The 17664-nt window shown below is 46.9% G+C and overlaps 2 protein-coding genes across 2 annotated transcripts in view; one reads left to right on the top strand and one right to left on the bottom strand.

Annotated features, from left to right (window-relative positions):
* Positions 1-17664, top strand: part of WNT5B (Wnt family member 5B) — a 108138-nt gene that overhangs the window by 26484 nt on the left and 63990 nt on the right. The gene's annotated exons all lie outside the window — the stretch shown is intronic.
* Positions 4115-4526, bottom strand: LOC132020836 (small ribosomal subunit protein eS1-like). Its single transcript, XM_059404967.1, has one exon. The coding sequence runs from the start codon at positions 4495-4497 to the stop codon at positions 4273-4275; it is 225 nt and encodes a 74-aa protein (XP_059260950.1). The 5' UTR covers positions 4498-4526; the 3' UTR covers positions 4115-4272.

Raw genomic sequence — 17664 nt, forward strand, 5'->3', positions numbered from 1 at the left:
AGCTTTCCGCATTGTTTCTGTCCTCACTCTGGCCTCCTACGTGACCCTCCCCATTAGCATCTCGCCCTTTCACAGAGTCACACCCGCTTCTCTGTCCATTATCTTCTTAGAAGGACTGTTAGTGTGTGTAAAGCCCAATTATATTTCAATTACTCCAGTTCCAGCCCAGTGACTTATTCTCAATCCATACAGCGGTGGGTTTTAATGGCTGAAAGGCAGGCTGGAAACCGTCTCATCTGGCACTTTCCCACATGTGTTCCTCCCTAGAGGCTAAGAGATATTTGGTGGGGGGCGGGGGGAGAAGAACTGTGTGATTAAATAAGTTTGGGAAATGCTGGTTTTGACCAAATTAAACACTTTATTTCCCCCCAACCACAGAGCTTTTATGTGTTCATATGCAGTGTGAATCCCTCAGGCGGGGGAGTGTTTCCCACACTTACGGGACTGGGAAACCCTCTTGTCCCAGCACGTCACTGCCCTGGTCCTTTGCCATCTTTAGTAGACGCACAGACTCACAAGGACTGAGCGTGTGACATCACTGAGGTTACTCGTCTACAGTGGACTCCAGTGATGGCCTCATGGCCACTGTGGGGGTGTCCATGAACCTCTAACAATGCACTCTGCGAGGGTTCGAGCGCTGCTGTGAGGCCTGTGGGAAACTTTTCTGAACTTTCCCAACTGAAAATGAGAATTAGCTACAGAACCTGATGAGCTCATAGCTCTTTTACTGGGGACCCAGGAGCAGCTGGACCCTCACACCTGAGTGTGGAGTTCCAAGCCCTTCCTGCCCCTGGGCCTTTGCACATTCCCTCCCCACTGTTGACAGTGTCCCTTGGCACCTTGCAAGCCCATCAGATGACCACATTTACCACTAGATTCCTTCAGAGGGGCCCTCCTTTCATGCCTCCCAGACCTCCCTGGGCAAGGTTGCTTTACTCAGAGCTATAGAAATTCTAACAGATTTGTCCCCGCAAATTCTAACACACAATCTAGTACATTCCTTTAACAGTTTGGTTAAAGGAAACTTTAACCAAACTTTTTTGGTTAAAGGGGGCAGAGACCCCTCCCCATTCACTGCTGTGCCCGTAGCAGCATACTGTGCTTGACCCAGGCAAGATCTTAGTGAACTTGGTTAAATGAATGACCCTCCTCTGGTGAGGCTCACCGATCAGAGGAAGGCACATGGGAAATCCATGGGAGCCTTTCAGAGACAAATGGCTTTGGAGGAAGCACTTGGAGGAAGGCATCAGACCAGTGAGCAAGAGAGGGAAACCCTCTTGCAGGTACAGGAGAGCGGCAAAGGAAGACGGTAGAGGTGTGGCAGGAAAAGGAACAGAAGGCAGAAGGCAGAAGAAATTATTCTCCTGGACAGAGTGTGGAAGTGAGGTAGGGCAGAGGAGCAAAAGAGAGGGTGGAGGGCTTTGAAGTCCCAGCGTGCAGTGCGGGGAGGTGAGGGAGGTGGAGGACAGCCTTGCCAGCTGGGGAGGCTCCACACCCATATGGCCTCCAGCTGCCGGGTGGTTCTCCGGCCAGTGTCTCACCCAGATGTTCGCTCAGTGCCCAGGCCAGGCTCTGGCTGGCTCTCAAACATTCAAATAACGGAAACCATCTCAGAGGAGGGTGTATTTTTAGCCAGGGGCTCTGCCTGTGGTAGGCGATGACTCTGACCATCCAGATAGTTCCTGCAGGGGCAGAAGGGCTTGGATGGCCGGGTCAGATTTGAATTCTAATTCTGACCTCCCTCCTGACAGACGGGGAGGTGCTGGGAAAGTCACCTGACCTTTTATTCTACATCACACTTTGCCATTTGTACTAAGGGAGAATGGCAGATACCCATATCAAGGATTAAATTTAAAAAAAAGAAAAAAAAGGAATAGAGGACATTTTCCAGCTAAAAGGTGCTACCCAGAATGTTAATAGCAGTTCTGTCTAGGTGATAGAATTTTAAGTGTTATTTCTTCCCATTTCTTATTTTCTAACACTTCTAAAGGTAAACTGGTAATAAAGTAAAACCCAAAAGTTACCTTTAAGTGTGCAAATACTAATTACTTGTAATTAAAAAAAAACCCTAAAACATGTAATATGTACTGGAATAACAGCTAAGACCTGCTTTTTACTTAACTTTGACATTGACTTAGTATTTGGCAGTCATTTAATTTCTCCATACATTTTCCATGTATTATAAAGAAATCTAGAATGCCAGCTCTTGGGCCTCCTGGGTGGTTCTGTTAGTTGAGCATCTGACTCTTGGTGTCAGCTCAGGTCATGGTCTTGCGGTAGTGGGATCAAGCCTTGTCTCAGGCTTTGCATTCAGCAGGGCGTCTGCTTGAGCTTCTCTCTCCCCCTCTGACCTGCCCTCCGTTCATGTGTGCATGCCCTCTCTCTCTCTAAAATAAATAAATAAATCTTAGGAAAAAAAGAATGCCCGCTGTTAAGACAGATCTTTATAGGTGATGCCAGTGGTACGGTGTCATTGAAATTAAACGACAGTACCCCAGGTTGCAGTGCATTTGGTCCCTTTCTGAGAGAGCCATGGCAGAAGTCTCCCCTCTGTGGCCGTGGGAAGGAGGGAGCCAGCTGGGAGAGTCCTTATTTCTCCCTGATCATGGGCAGTATTGCCTGACCCCCTGCGACGTTCTGTCAGTTCCAAGGATCCTCTAATCGTGCAGGGTAAGGACGTGTTACACCGGAGGTCACGGTCAAAAAGGCCTCCATGTGTCTTTTGATCCAAGGGGGGGCTACTAGTTATCCAGTGGGGCAATGGAAAGGGGGACGCTGTCCTTTCAACATAGCTTTGTATCTGGGGGCATAAATACTTGGCCATTCACTGAGCTGAAGAAGCCGTAAGTTCTGAGAGGGACTCGGGGAAAAAGGCGTTTAATTTCTTCAATTACCTGGCAGGTCCACAGACATTATTGTGTTGTTGTTTTCTTCTTTTAAACACAATAACAAAATTGTTAATGTATATACAACATAAAATGTACCACAGTCAAGTGTACGGTTCTGTGGGTTGAAGTATATTCTCGCTGTTGTGCAACTCATGCTCGGAACTCTTCTGTCTTCCCCAAATGACACTCCCCATTCAATCCAATCCCCTCTCCTCCCTCCGTCTGGCCCCTGGCAACCACCATTCCGCAGTCTGTCTCTGTGATTTTGACTACGCTGCGTGCTTCATGTAAGTGAACTTCCAAGAAAATTGTCGTTCTGTCTGGCTTATTTCAGTAGCATCATGTCTTCAGAGTTCATCTACATGTCATCACAAGCACGTACCACATTTTGTTTATCTGGTCATCCATCGTTGAACATTATTGTTTTTTAAAGTTTCTCTAGTTAAGGTTTTTAACACCTGACAGTGATTCTCTTCCCCACTGGACTGTAAGCTCCTTGGTGATTTTATTCATCTCCTTCCTGGTGCTGGGCATTGGTCAGTAATGTGCTGAGAGTATGAACAAACGGTGAGCTAGCTAGTACCTGGATTTGAGTATTTGCCCAAGACAGAAACTGTTCTGATCTCCCTTGAACCTGTTGTTCTGGGTAGAAGGAGCTACAGATCTTTCCTTGTCTGAGCCTTCGTATCTATGATATGGGACATCATACTCGCTACTCGATCATTTGCCTGATCCAACACTCTTTGAGCTTTTTTTTTTTTTTTTAAACATCACAAATAAGATTTTTTATTTGTCACCATTTAATGTCTGAATTTTAAACAGATTCTTGGACTGGTGGCTCATATCCATCAGCTCGTTCCACTTTAGCACCGGTCTCATCCCCAGTAGCTTTTCCAGAACTACTACCTTCACCATGAAGCTCCATGAGCTTTCCCAATTCAAACTTGGGCTTCTTCAGCATTTTTACTTTTCTAACGAAGACATCATGGAGTGGATAAATAGACTGACAAGCTTTTTCTATATCTTTTCCAATGCTGTCTGGAATCAATTTATTGACCACTTCTTTCAAGTCATTTGTCTGAACCTCTCGGGTCATGATCTCCATCATCTTTTTCCGAATTTGGCGGACCTGTTGATGCTGAGCATAAGAGGTCTTCCGAATCTGATTATTCCGTTTTTTAGTAAAACCAACACAAAATAGACGAAGCAAATAACCATCGGTAGTCTTGACATCAACATGAGCTTCAATCATGGTCTGCCATTTTTTGACCATGGAGCACATTTTGTCCCGGGTAAGATCCATTCCATGGAAATTGGTCAGGCAGTTTTTGCCCTGGACATCCTCAGTAATTAGCTTGAATTTTCTAAATGCAACTTCATCATTCTACAGATCAGCAAGACTCACTTCAAATACACGACCCTTGAGGCCATCAGAAGCGATTTTGGTTCCTTGAGTTCTTGTGACTAGTGTTTTTCCAATATTTCTTATATTGAACATAGCTGGTGCTTTCACATCATACCAATCTTTCTTAGAAAATGGATCAACCACTTTCTTCTTGGCTCCCTTTTTGCCGCCTTTCGTAAGGCGCTTGTTCTTGCCGACCGCCATGGCGCTGCTCAGGGAGCCAAAAGGGCACTCTTTGAGCTTTTCAGGTTGAAGTTGCTATTGAAACACCTAAGAAATGAACACTAACACGTTTTCCCCCCTAGGACTCTTCTTGAATTTAAGAAATTCGAAAGCAGTTCCATTGAAAATCTTTCAAAACTTGCTGTGCATTTATGTTAAAAAAAAAAAAAAACAAAACAGAACAAAACTATTGTTAAATGAAAAGAAAATAGCTTGAAATACCCCAAGTCCATGTCTTTCTTTTCGTTTCTGTCGTAGCGAGGGCGTCCCCCACGACATCTCCTCTCCTGGCTCCTGGGCCTCTCTTCTCTCTGTGTCCTTTTCTGAGACCCTGATTTTCGTCAAGTCTGCCTTCATCTCTCTTTTCTTTTCTTACATGACTGTTTCTCACTGCATCTAACCTATTGTTGCTATCAGAGTGATTTCCAAAACTTAATCTCTGCCCAGACTTCTCTCCCGAGCTTCACTTCTGCACTCCGGCTGCATCTAGGTATTTCTATCTGGAGAAGTTCCTGTGTCTGACGCGAAAGCTTGTTTCTTCCCATGTGCCCCCATCCTCCCCAGGAATCCATCCGTCCTCCCCTTGACCCCCAGCACCTCCTTCACTACTCAGCACAGCTCTATTGTTCCTGAATGACACTGAGTGACAGGTGCCAGGCACCATTCTCCACACATAATCAGCGGGTTCGTGCAACAGTTCAGAAAATGAATTGCCAAGCCTCTAATCCACAGTCTCGAGCAGTTGTCTGGCCTCCGTTTCCTTGGCTGTTCATCACGTATTCTTTTCCTAGGGCTGCAGGAACAAGTGCCACAGGATAGGTGGCTTAAAACAGCAGAAGTTTATGGTCTCATGGTTCTCCAAGCCACAAGTCTGAAATCAAGGCATCAGCAGCCCTGGTCCTTCTGAGCCCTGGGAGGGAGAATCTGTTCTATGCCTCCCTCCTGGCTGCTGGTGGCTTAGCAGCCATCTTGGCATCCTCAGCCTGCAGACCCGCTCCAGTCTTCCATCTTCACATGGCCGTCCCCCTGTGTCTCTGCACACAGTCTTCTCTCTGTGCATGTCTCTCTCTGTCTGAGTTTCCCCCTTTTCTTTGAAGGATTTTATTTATTTATTTGAGAGGGAGAGTTAGCAGGAGAACATGTGCACGAGCAAGGGTGGGGCAGAGGAAGAGGGAGAAGCAGGGCCCCACTGAGTGGGGAGTGCCGAGGCCTAATCCCAGGAGCCTGGGATCGTGACTTGAACAGAAGGCAGACCCAACCAACTGAGCCACCCAGGTGCCCCTAATTTTCCCCTTTTTATAAGCATACTGGTCCTATTGGATTGGGGCCTACCCTAATGACCTCACTTTAACTTGATTACCTCTGTAAAGACCCTATTTCCAAATGAGGTCACATGAATGAATGCATGGATAAGTGAATGAATGAATGGGTGAATGAATGAATGAATGAAATATCGAGCTGGTCTCAGTCTTCCAGCCTCTGTGCCATCATTCCCATCCAAGCACTTTGTCCTCTGGCCCGGTGTTTGTCTTCTGTTCTCCATGCTGTTTCCTCTCCCGGCCCCCTCCAGTTCCAATTCTAGCCCTCATCTCAGGGCCGTGTCAAGTTCACGTCCATGCTGCCACCGCCCCACTGATGTCTGCCTTCTCCTCACCCTGATAGTGCTCTGCCCGTGCCTCCTCTGTGGCACTGTTAGCATCACCTTCATGTGACAATGATGTATCACGGACCTTACTCCTGTTAGAAGCCACCTTACAAATGGGCCAAGACCAAGATTTCTGCATTTGACCATTTTGGGGCATCTTGAAAACCATGATGGATGCCTCAGCCCCACACTCCGAGATTCTGACCAGCAGGTGTGGGTGGCGACTGGATTCTATATTTCCAAAAGCTCCTCCAGGAGATACCAGTACCCAGTCAAGTTTGAGAACAACCAATCTGTTCTGACCTCCTTCTTATACGTCCAGGGAAACTGAGCTCCAAGGTTGTTGTAGGACTTGCGCATGGTCAGGATAATCAGTAGTGGAGCCAGCCAGCAGTATGGTTCTCTTCCCTTCTCAATCAGACTGAAGCAGCTGACTGCTTCAGAGGCAGAGACTCTGCCTCTCTTAGCTTTGTAACCCATGCGCTCCCATCACCGTACGTCAGTCCAGACTAGCAATTCGTATTGAGTCACAGACTAGTGGCCATACCAGAAGCTCCAAGAGGATGGCTACCAGTCTGTCTTTGCTTACCTGGCATAATGCCTGGCAAATAGGCAGGTGCTCAGTTAATACTGGTTGGGTGCACAAAGCATCTACCACGTACCAGCCCCTGTAGTAGATGCTTTGCATAAATCATCTCATCTCACAGATCTCAGCTATAGCCCTGTGAAGTAGGTTTAATACTCCCATTTTACAGATGAGGAAACTGAGGGCTAGAGGTTAGAGAACCTGTGCAGGGTCGTGCAGCCAATAATGGACATGACTAAGTTTTAAACCCCAGCTCTGTCTTCAGTGCTCAACTCTCTTCAGAAGCTCTAAGGCACCACCAAACAATACCTAATGCAAAGATATTTAAAAGCCCCCGATGTTTAGAAAGCTCAGCTTGGTTTTCAGCTTTAACTCAGCCTTGCTGCCCCATGAGGTAATAGGAAAGTTTGGCCCACCAAGAGTTTTACTGTGTATGTTACGGAACAGGCAGTACCTGACCACTTGTGTGCTTCTGTGAGCGTGACTCAGAGCTATCAAAGGCTTTTACATGTGTGTCGTCCTCTTTCCCTGGCTTTTTAAAACATGCTTTTAGAATCCCGCTCCCTTTGTAGGGCAGAAGTGCCAGCACCAGGGCAAGGAGAGTTCAGAGAGTGTCCCAGCATGAACTATTCTAATACCGGGTTTCAAATAGGAGCTGATGGCTGAGAAACCCGAGTAGAGGGTGCGAGCTGGCCCCACACACCCAGTCCCCGCCCAGATCACTTGCGCAGCGAGGGGGTTTCGTCTGTACGAGAGGCATCGCGTGTCAGAGACTCCGTGTCTAGAAATGGCAGGGCTCCGATCCGAGCGGTCCGGCAGGAGAGGGAAACCTAAGTAGCCACATCCCAGAGACAGTTTCAGCTTTGTCATCTGAAATGTTTCTGTTATTTTTTTCTTTCCAATTTGATGTTTTCCTTGGATCTTGGCCTTGAATCTATTCTCCATGTCGAAGATTTCCTCGTTCCTTGTGGCCTCCTTTTCATCACTTCGGAGACCAGTCCTTTCTGGGACTGTAAGCTCACCCTTCCCCCACCCAGCCTCAGGGACGCAGGAGTGAATGGGGGGGGGGGCTGCACTCGCAGGGTCTTTCGCGGAAGGCCCAGCCCCCCACTCTGCTGGACCCCTACTTCTCCTTCCAAGTGCAGTTCCGCCCTGCCCCTGCGTTTTTCCAGTACCTATATTTGTTTCAAATTCTTAACTTCTCTTCCTCTCTTTTAAGGGCCTTGAACATAATCAGTTTAAGGACTCTAGTCTTGTAAATAACCAAGGAGGAGGCTGGGATGGAGAGCCCACTCCCAGAGGCGTCCCATGAGGTCACGGGTGGGCCTGGGGGAGTGCTGGCAGTTCTTTGCTCGAGGGTAGCGAATTGCCTGACTACCTGGGGAAACCGAATAATGTGAGGGGGTCTCGGGGACTGGTGTTCCAGTGTCAGGTTGTGTTAATAGGCAGCCACTTTCAGGGTGGGGGTCTTGGAAGCTACTGGCTGTCTGAATTATCAGATCTATTGCCATGAGGCCAATATATGTAAATACACTATAGACAAAATGTGTATCTTTAAACAAGTTTATTTATTGAGAGAGAGGGAGAGAGAGTGAACAAACAAGCAGGGAGAGGGGCAGAGGGAGAGAAAGAGACAATTCCAAGCAGGCTCCCTGTTCCACGCAGAGCCCAATGTGGGGCTCAGTCTCACAACCCTGAGATTGTAACCTGAGCAGAAATTTAGAGTCAGATGCCTAACGGATTGAGCCACCCAGGCATCCCTATAGGCAGTCTTTTTACAGTAAAATTGAAAACAGTATCCAAATTCTTTGGTAGTACAGCACTAAACTCTGGCTGATTAAGTCTTACTGGAGTTTATAGACCATGAGCTGGATTCTAATTTTGTTTTATTGTAGTGATATGTGTTCAATGGCATCTGACCTATATTACTTCTGCCAAGAGGGAATTCAGAATTACCAATTGGAGTTAATGTGGTACAAAGAACCTCAAACTTCTCATTCTCAGGATGTGAACAGGAGTGAGTCTTTAATGAAAGCATTGAGTCAGTAATTTTTGTGGCTAAGTATTGCCACGTGTAGTTCTGTAGGCTCGGGATAGATTGTCTGAGACAGAATGCTGTAGTAGAAAGAGCAAGAAATTAAGCATCCGGAAAGTAGACTGGCCTCTAGCTCTGGAACCCAGGGTAGTTCACCTGACTTCTCTGTGTGCCCATTCCGTTGACTGTAAGATGAATGGGCTGGGCTGGTCAGGACATTTTTGAGACTGTTCATACCAAGGAGCTAGTGTGGAGATCCTTTCCCTCTCCAAGTTCCACCTGCATAAATGTCTTTATTTTTCGTGCTTCAATATGTGATTTTAGTAGAAAAGCAGAGTTCTAGCTCTTAAAAAAAAAAAAAAGTTTAAAACCATTGGACTAGATCATCACCATCTCTGTATCTTTGTGATGCACTGTAAGGTCTACCTGTCAAATTGTCTGCACCTCTGGATAGTTCTCATGGTCTTAGGAAGTGTCTCTACACCAAAACCGTGAGTCAGGTACAGCATATAGGCAAGCGCATGCCTTGGGAGCCTTCTACTAGAATCCAAGTCCTTTTGGGCAGCAGAGAGAGGGTTCTTATCAGTGTCCTTGGAAAAGGCATAGGCAGCAGTTTCTAGAACAATCAGAAGAAACAGAGTTCTCTAACAACTCGATCATCCTGGCTGGACGAAGGCAGGCCCAATACAGAGCTTTGGAAGAGAAAATGAGGTTCTATCTCTTTGGACTTCTGAAGCTGCATAGCACAGAAGTTGGTCTCTGTGGCTCTGACGTGGGGACCAGGAGAATCGGGTCCCATCGAGCTGACAGGGTAATTTGAGAAAAGGCAGTGTGAGGAGTGATGATGGGACAACTGTTTCTTGTTATCTGCTTGGCCTCCTCTTGACGTATGCTCTTTCCGCACCACCCCCACAATGATTCTTCTTTGACCCCTGCTTGTGATGACCTGCCACCGGGAACCTTCCTCCATGCTGACGAGGGGCAGCTGGTTCCGTTTGCCTTGACTCTGCTTCCTTCCACCCCTATGCCCAGTCCTCTCAAATGTTCCTGCAAGATTCCCTAACTCACGGAAGTGAAATGATCCAGCTTAGATGATAAACCAGGAAATTATTCCTCTGGACCAGAGAGAGAGAAGAGAGAAAAACAGGAAACAACGAACTCAAACGGAATATGTGAGAGGAAGACATACATATTCTATAGTTTCCATTAAAACAAGCGGTCCAGGGGCACCTGGGTGGCTCAGTGGGTTAAAGCCTCTGCCTTCAGCTCGGGTCATGGGATCGAGCCCTGCATCAGGCTCTCTGCTCAGTGGGGAGTCTGCTTCCTCCCTGTCTCTCTGTCTGCCTCTCTGCCTACTTGTGATCTCTCTTTGTCAAATAAATAAATAAAATCTTTAAAAAAACAAACAAACGGGGACACCTGGGTGGCTCAGTGGGTTAAGCCGCTGCCTTCGGCTCAGGTCATGATCTCAGGGTCCTGGGATTAAGTCCTGCATCGGGCTCTCTGCTCAGCAGGGAGCCTGCTTCCCTCTCTCTCTCTGCCTGCCTCTCCGACTACTTGTGATTTCTCTCTGTCAAATAAATAAATAAAATCTTTAAAAAACAAACAAACAAACAAACAAACGGACGGTCCATGGGGAAGGCTGTTGCAACTGTGAAATGCGCAGTGGGATTCTTTCACATATGGGCACTCAGGAAACAGTGTTAATGAATGAGAATGATCTGTCACGTGACTGAAGGTGTTTCAGGGAAGGAACAGGGAAGGAAAAATGGAGACATTCTTATATCTCAGTGGGGAATTACTAGGCAGGCCATCCAGATGCCTTTGCTGTGGGGCATTGTGAATCCCTTGTGTGTCCAGCCATCACTGTGTAACCTTTCCTTGTTCTCTCAGAGCTATATGCAATGATTATATTTATCATTGTATTATGTATATATACATACACACACATATACATATGCATGTATATATAACACATACATATATATATATAATTGAAGCATGCTTCTGTGAGGTCACTTTGCACCGGGCAATACAAAGTATAGCCCTAGACATTAAAAATAACCTAAAATAGGGATGCCTGGGTGGCTCCGTCGGTTAAGTGTCTGCCTTGGGCTCAGGGTCCTGGGATTGAGTCCTGAGTCGGGCTTCCCGATCAGCAGAAGTGAAATGCTCTTCTCATCCTCCCTTTGTGCACAGTCTCTCTTTCTCCCTCTAATAAATAAATAAAATATTTTAAAACAGAACAATCTAGAAATTACCTTTAATATATAATCATAATAATCTTAAAAACAGCTTCATAAGGATGAGGAGTAAAGAACACAGTATAATTCTTGCAGAACTATCGAACAGAAAAGGAAGACATAGGTGCATCTTTGTATGTGCTAACAGAATCAGGGTTGTCTTTCTGTGCCCGCGTGTACGTATTTATGGAGAATGTGTCTGTAAGTTGAAGCAATGAGATAGCCTGAACTCATCCTGTCTCTTCGTCTTGCCTTATCCTTGATCTCCTCTTCCTTTCTCTTTCTAAGTTGAGGAAAGGTGGTGGTGGTTTATGTAGATTATTTACATGGTGAGGGAACCACCAGGGAGCGGGAGAGTGGGGCAGGGAAAGGAAGATGGCCAGTAACAGGTGGGCTGACGAGCTGGTTACCATTGGGGGCTTTTGAGGGTGAGCCCTCTGGAGAACGCAGCCAGGATGGGGCGCTGGAATGGTCACCAGCTGCTGTCAGTCATTGGCTGAGGGCCATCCCAGGGCTTACTTCCCAACAGGATGGGCAAAGAGGGCTTTGCTACAGAATGTCCAGTTAAAAGGTGAGCTCTTGTGCCCTGAAGTGGTGGAGTGGAGGGGCGTTGGCGGGGCAGGGGGCGGCTGCACAGTTTAGACCTGCGATGTGTCTTTTTTTTTTTTTTAAGACTTGTGAGCATGAGAGGAGGGAGGAGCAGAGGGAGAGAGAGAAGCAGAGTCCCCGCAGAGCAGGGAGCCAAATGCAGGTCTCGATCCCAGTACCCTAAGATCATGAGCCCAAGGCAGACGCTTAACCAACTGAGCCACTCAGGTGCCCCTGCAATGTGTCTTTGCTGAATCGCACCGTATTTCATGCTTGGTGATTCCCTATAGTCTTCCTTGAATCTAATGTCAAGGATTATATATATAGTATTTTGTCTGGTTTTACAAGGACTGCAAGGGAAGGCCAGTCAAGCTAAGCCAGGGACTAAATGAGCAAAGCAGAATAGGACCCAAGGTTCTTAACTATTTTGCCTATTTTAGTCCGACCATACACTAAATATTCAATAAATCTTTGGAGAAATGGCCATGGAGACCACATGGTATTAGTTCTTTGCTGCCTCTCTTCATGTTTACCCCTTTGGTGATCTCCCCAGTGGTTGTACTAATGCAGGGTAGGGGCGAGTAGTGTCACGAAGGCCAAGTGCAGACCCCAATGTCGTCACAGCTGCTCCTTTTCCCGTCTGCTGAATCTCGAGAGAGATCCCTGTGAGACTGAGGCAAATTAATACGCCATTACTGTCAACAGTCCTCCTTCTGTGTGGCATTTGTTTATGACTGATAATTGGTCATTGCTGGGGGCGCATCGGTGGCTCAGCCTTAGGCTCAGGTCGTGATCCCTGGATCCTGGGATTGAGCCCCACGTCACATTCCCTGCTCAGCGGGAAGTCTGCTTCTCTCTCTCCCTCTGCCTGCAACTCCCTCTGCTTGTGCTCTCTCACTCACTCATCTCTCAAATAAATAAAATATTTTAAAATAATGATAATAGGGGCACCTGGGTGGCTCAGTTGGTTAAGCGACTGCCTTTGGCTCAGGTCATGATCCCAGAGTCCTGGGATCGAGTCCCATATCAGGCTCCCAGCTCCATGGGGAGTCTGCTTCTCTCTCTGACCTCCCCTCTCATGCTCTCTCCCTCTCTCTCTCTCTCTCTCAAATAAATAAATAAAATCTTTAAAAAATAAAATAATAATAGTAATAATCAGTCATTGCTATGGCCATTTGCCTGAGCAGTCCTTCAATCACTGCTGTTGAATCTTGTGACCATTTAGAATTTAGATAGACTTGTGTATATCTCCCTAAGCGTGTTTTTGTGTGGCAGTAGTTGTGAGACACTTGCTTTTTTAATTAGCAAAGTTTAACAACGTAGCTCCTCAACTGTACAAACCAAAGGAATGCTTTAAAAAAGATACTTGCAATAGTCTAATCATCCGTCTTGTTGCTTTGACTTTGAAATGGTTACCTTGAGGTAGGGACACAGCAGTTATCAAAGAATGACTCATTAATAAGTCTGGGCTTTTTGTAGATTTCTCCCTTGCAAGATAGCCCCTATTCCATTTGTTGTCGTTGCTAAGAACTTCGTCTGCCTCCTTCTAATCAGAAGCACTTGTGCCTCGTGTGCAAAGTATGTACCTTCCACTGCACTGGTTTCTCAGATACTTAATGAACACCTGCTATGCTCTGGGCGCTTCCCTGAGTGGAGGGCTCACCAATGTGAAGACTGTTCCTATGCTATGGTCCCTTGAGACCTCGCCACCCTGAGCCTGGCATTTCTACAATCCATGTTTTAGGTTCCATAGCTGGAAATTTTTCTGCCACAAGGGATTTCAGAGACCTCACCATCAAGGATGGGGAGGGATGACCAAAACTGCGGGGGACAAGAGAAATGACACCCACATTTGCCTGGGGGAGTCATGAAAGACTTCATGAAGTAGTGAAGACAAAAGGAAGATTTTTTTTTATAGGTAGGCAGAGATAGAGCATTTTATTTTGTTTTGTTTTATTTTACTAACTCAATGAAGACTCTTTTTTCAAGACCTCATTCATTTATTTGAGAGAGAGCATGAGCAGGGGAAGGGGCATACAGAGACAGAAAGAATCCCAAGCAGACTCTCTATCAAGGAGAGAGCCTGATGTGGGGCTCAATCCCAGGACCCTGAGATCATGACGTGAGCCGAAATCAGACCCTTACCCAACTGAGCCACCTTGGTGCCCTGGGATGAAGCATTTTAGGTGATAGTATGACAATTCATGCAAAAGGTAGTTTTGATGGAGGGAACATTTTTTATAACAACTCTAATGGTAAGATGTAATTAATGTACAACAAATTGCCCTCATTTAAAGTATACAATAAGGTGTATACCGCATGAAATCACCACCACAGTCAAGATTGAGAGATTTTCTTCATCCCAAGAAGTTTCCTCCTACTCCTTTGAAATCAGATGCAGGAACATTAATGTGCCTTTTAAAATTCAGGAACATTTCATCTGATGAAAACAGTATTCCTTATACTTTGGCTTTTTTGACACCAGGCACTGTGAACTGTCCTTAAGTCTCAGCTCGTCTTCCAAAAGTCCCTGGAGTGACTGGGTGGCTCAGTTGGTTAAGCGTCTGCCTTTGGCTCAGGTCATGGTCCCAGGGTCCTGGGATCGAGCCCCCTGTCAGGCTCCCAGCGCACCTGTTTCTCTCTCTCTCCCTCTGTGCTCCCCCTTACTTGTACTTGTTCTCTCTCTCTCTCTCTCCCCGCCAAATAAATAAAATATATTTTTAAAAAGTCTCCTGCACTGGACCACCAAATCCAGGGGTCCTGACCCCTTCCCAGAGGAGGGCTGCAGTGCAAAGAGCTTAGAAGAGCCACTACCTCAGGGATACAAGGATGCTGGCATATATAGCTTGGGGACAGGAGACAGTGGAGAGGAAAGGTGGGGGCCAGATCACCAAGGGTCATGGAGGGTGTGTGACAGAGTTTGGATTTTAACCTGTAGGCAAGGGTCATTGGAGAATTGTGACTGAGGGAGGAAGGGACAGAATCAGATTTGTGCATTAGAAAAATCACTGTTGGAAACTGGGTGAAAGTTAAAACTGAGAAAGATTGAGGGCGGAGGTGGGGGGTAGAGGGACAAAAATGTGGGATCTAGAAAGTAGGGCTGACAGGCTGGGATGGCTCTGATTGGGCACAGGGTTTAGTAAGAGAGGGTGAGGAATCATACATAATAACCCAGGCTTATTGTGTGGCTGACCAGGGGGTGCCTTTTATAGAGGCTATAGATTAGTTGGGCAGGTCAAGTAGGTTTGGAAAGAAGATGTTTGGTTTTATTTTTTTTTTCAAAGATTTTATTTATTTATTTGACAGAGAGAGATCACAAGCAGGCAGAGAGAGAGAAGAGGAAGCAGACTTCCTGCTGAGCAGAGAGCCCGCTGTGGGACTCGATCCCAGGACCCTGGGATCATGACCTGCGTCGAAGGCAGAGGCTTTAACCCACTGAGACACCCAGGTGCCTCAAGATGTTTGGTTTTAGAAGTGCCGGGTTGAGATGTCTGCTGAGTAGAAATGTCTCATAGTCAGGCCTGTGGGTCCAGAGGTCTGGACTATTTCAGGATCATCTACATTCAAATGACACTTAAGAAAATGTGTTTGCAACTTTGCTAGGATAGCAAAGGTAAGTCCTGGCTTTGTCTGGGAGACAGTCTCTGACTCCTAGGCCAGGCCAGGTCCTTTTGATTTGGGTCCCTCACCCAAAAAAGCGACTAGGTACTTTTCCTATCAAAACATTCATCCCCCATTATTGTAATTACTTACTAATTGTTTCTTTTCCGCACAAGGCTGTAAGTGTGTGAGACTGGCGCCAAGCTTGGTTCGTTGCTGTGTTCTCAGCCCATTACAGAGGCAGGCAGCTAGTAGAAGTTCAACACATACTTTCGTCCCTGTCAATTAAATCCCAACCACCCTAACCCCGACCACCCACCACTTGGAGATCCTTCTAGGGAGAGGGAGTGAGGCCGGACAGAGCCAGACGCGCTAAGACCGGAGCCTTGTACAACGTGGTGTGGGGACACACAGGAGGAAGTAATGGAAGGCTCTACAGAGTTCATTTGAGACGGGCCTTGAAGGGTGAGGAAGAGTTCTCCAATCCAGGTGGGAGGGAAGCACAGTGTAGGCCTGGGGGTACAAAATAGGTAAGGGCACAAAGAAGTGAAAAGGTTGCATGTGACCAGCAGAAGAGGCTGGGACTTGGAAGGAGGAAGCCTGGCAGGAGATGGATCTCAAGGAGTCACTGGAGACACTGCAGGCTTGTGGTTCTATAGTGAGGAGTTGGGACTTGACTCTTTAAGCAACAGGAAGCTAGTGGAAGTTTCTAAGCAGGGTAACACTATGGCCAGATTACAGCTTTAGGTTGAAATCTCTGGGATAGAGTAGAGAGTTTGCAAACCCCCCCCCACCAAAACCTGCAATTTGGGCAAGCACCCAGGTGATTCTTCCACAGGTCATCCTGAGACCACACCTGAAGAAACAGTGGTGTGAATGAGAAGCAGGAACAAATTAAGGCTGGTGGCCAAAGAGGGCCTCAGGAGGCAGGCACAGCGAGTCCTCTGGGAGCTAATGAGGGCCACTCCAGCTAGTCAGCCCAAGGAGTCTTCAGAACCTTCTTCTGTGGGGCACCTGGGTGGCTCAGTCGGTTAGGTGTCTGCTGTCAGCTCAGGGCATGATCTCAGAGTCTTGGGATGGAGCCCTGTGTGGGATTCCTTGCTCGGCAGGGAATCTGCTTCTCCCCTCCTTCCGCCCCTCCCCCTCCACTCCTGTGCTTGCTCTCTCTCTCTCTCTCTCTCTCTCTCTCAGTCTCAAAATAAAATCTTTAAAAGAAAGAAAAAGAAAAGAACCTTCTTCAGAGGCACCCAAAACTCAGAACCTCGGAACCTCAGAGGTCCCATCCGAGAGGGTCCGTGGTAATAAGCCATAGGAAGCTTTGCAGTCCTGCCACATGGATGTTTTTGTGGTATGATGTGGGCAGGGAATTCTAGGGACATGGCCAGTAGGGTCCTACCTTAATTCAGACATGATCTGATCACAGCCCCTGGGGTCCTGGTGACCATTTTAGTCCTAACGTGAGCATGACTATGCCTGTTGGAAAGGTTTTGGTAGGAATTTGTTGGAAAAGCCAGGGGCCTTCTTCAGCAGTCATCTTTGATGAACTGAATAGTGTGTTTCAAAAGTACTTTTTGGCTGGTAACGACTAACAAATTGCTTCTGAGCTAGATGGGAAAGATCTGAACACGTCCTCTAAGCACAACAGTGTCAAAAGTACCTCTCCTGGTCTTTATTTGCCCTTAAAAATCTGTTCAAACAAACATGAACAGACTCTGGGCTCTAAGAATAATATTTTCTGTGGACATATATGGACAGATAAGCAAAACCCCAAGGGAGAAGAAACTTCTATTAAAGTAAAAATAAAGACCCCCCCCCACACACACAGCTTTATCCTTTGCTCACTGGAGTTTTGTTATTCCGCTTTGAGATAAAAGTACTTCAGTTTCTCAGGAGATGCTGATTATGAGTTGAACAGAAAGAAAATATTTTTTGTCTACCTATCTACCTTCCTACCTACTGATCTCTGGCCTGGAATCCTCCAGCCATAAGCGCAGACCTTTCTGCATGGCTGGGGTTATGGTGCTTTGGATAAACACTAATACTGCCATGTGGGAGCCCCAGGAAAAAAGCCCTCCTCTTCACTGGTCAGTGTGAGTACTGCACTCACAGCCTCTACACTGTCAAAAAGCCTCCCTCTGAAGCTCACACACACACACACACACACACACACGCGCGTGCGCGCGCACATACGCACACATGCACATGCACGCACACCACCCCCACCGCCTGGCACAGTGTGATCCTTGCTCCTGGAGTTGCTTTTGGCTGCTGTCCCTGCTCTGTGTCCGCATCTGGAGCTGACAGTCGTGGGAGCATGCGGAGGCACCTGGTGGCTGGTCAGCAGGAACACACGAGGGAAGTTTTCACGAGCTCATTGGAGGAAAAGCACAGACAGGGTGACCATTTCCATGGCAGTGTCTTTGGGGAACTGTCTGTGCTTCCACCTGGGGGA

This window comes from Mustela nigripes, chromosome 6 (genome assembly GCF_022355385.1).
Source record: "Mustela nigripes isolate SB6536 chromosome 6, MUSNIG.SB6536, whole genome shotgun sequence".
Classification (NCBI taxonomy): domain Eukaryota; kingdom Metazoa; phylum Chordata; class Mammalia; order Carnivora; family Mustelidae; genus Mustela; species Mustela nigripes.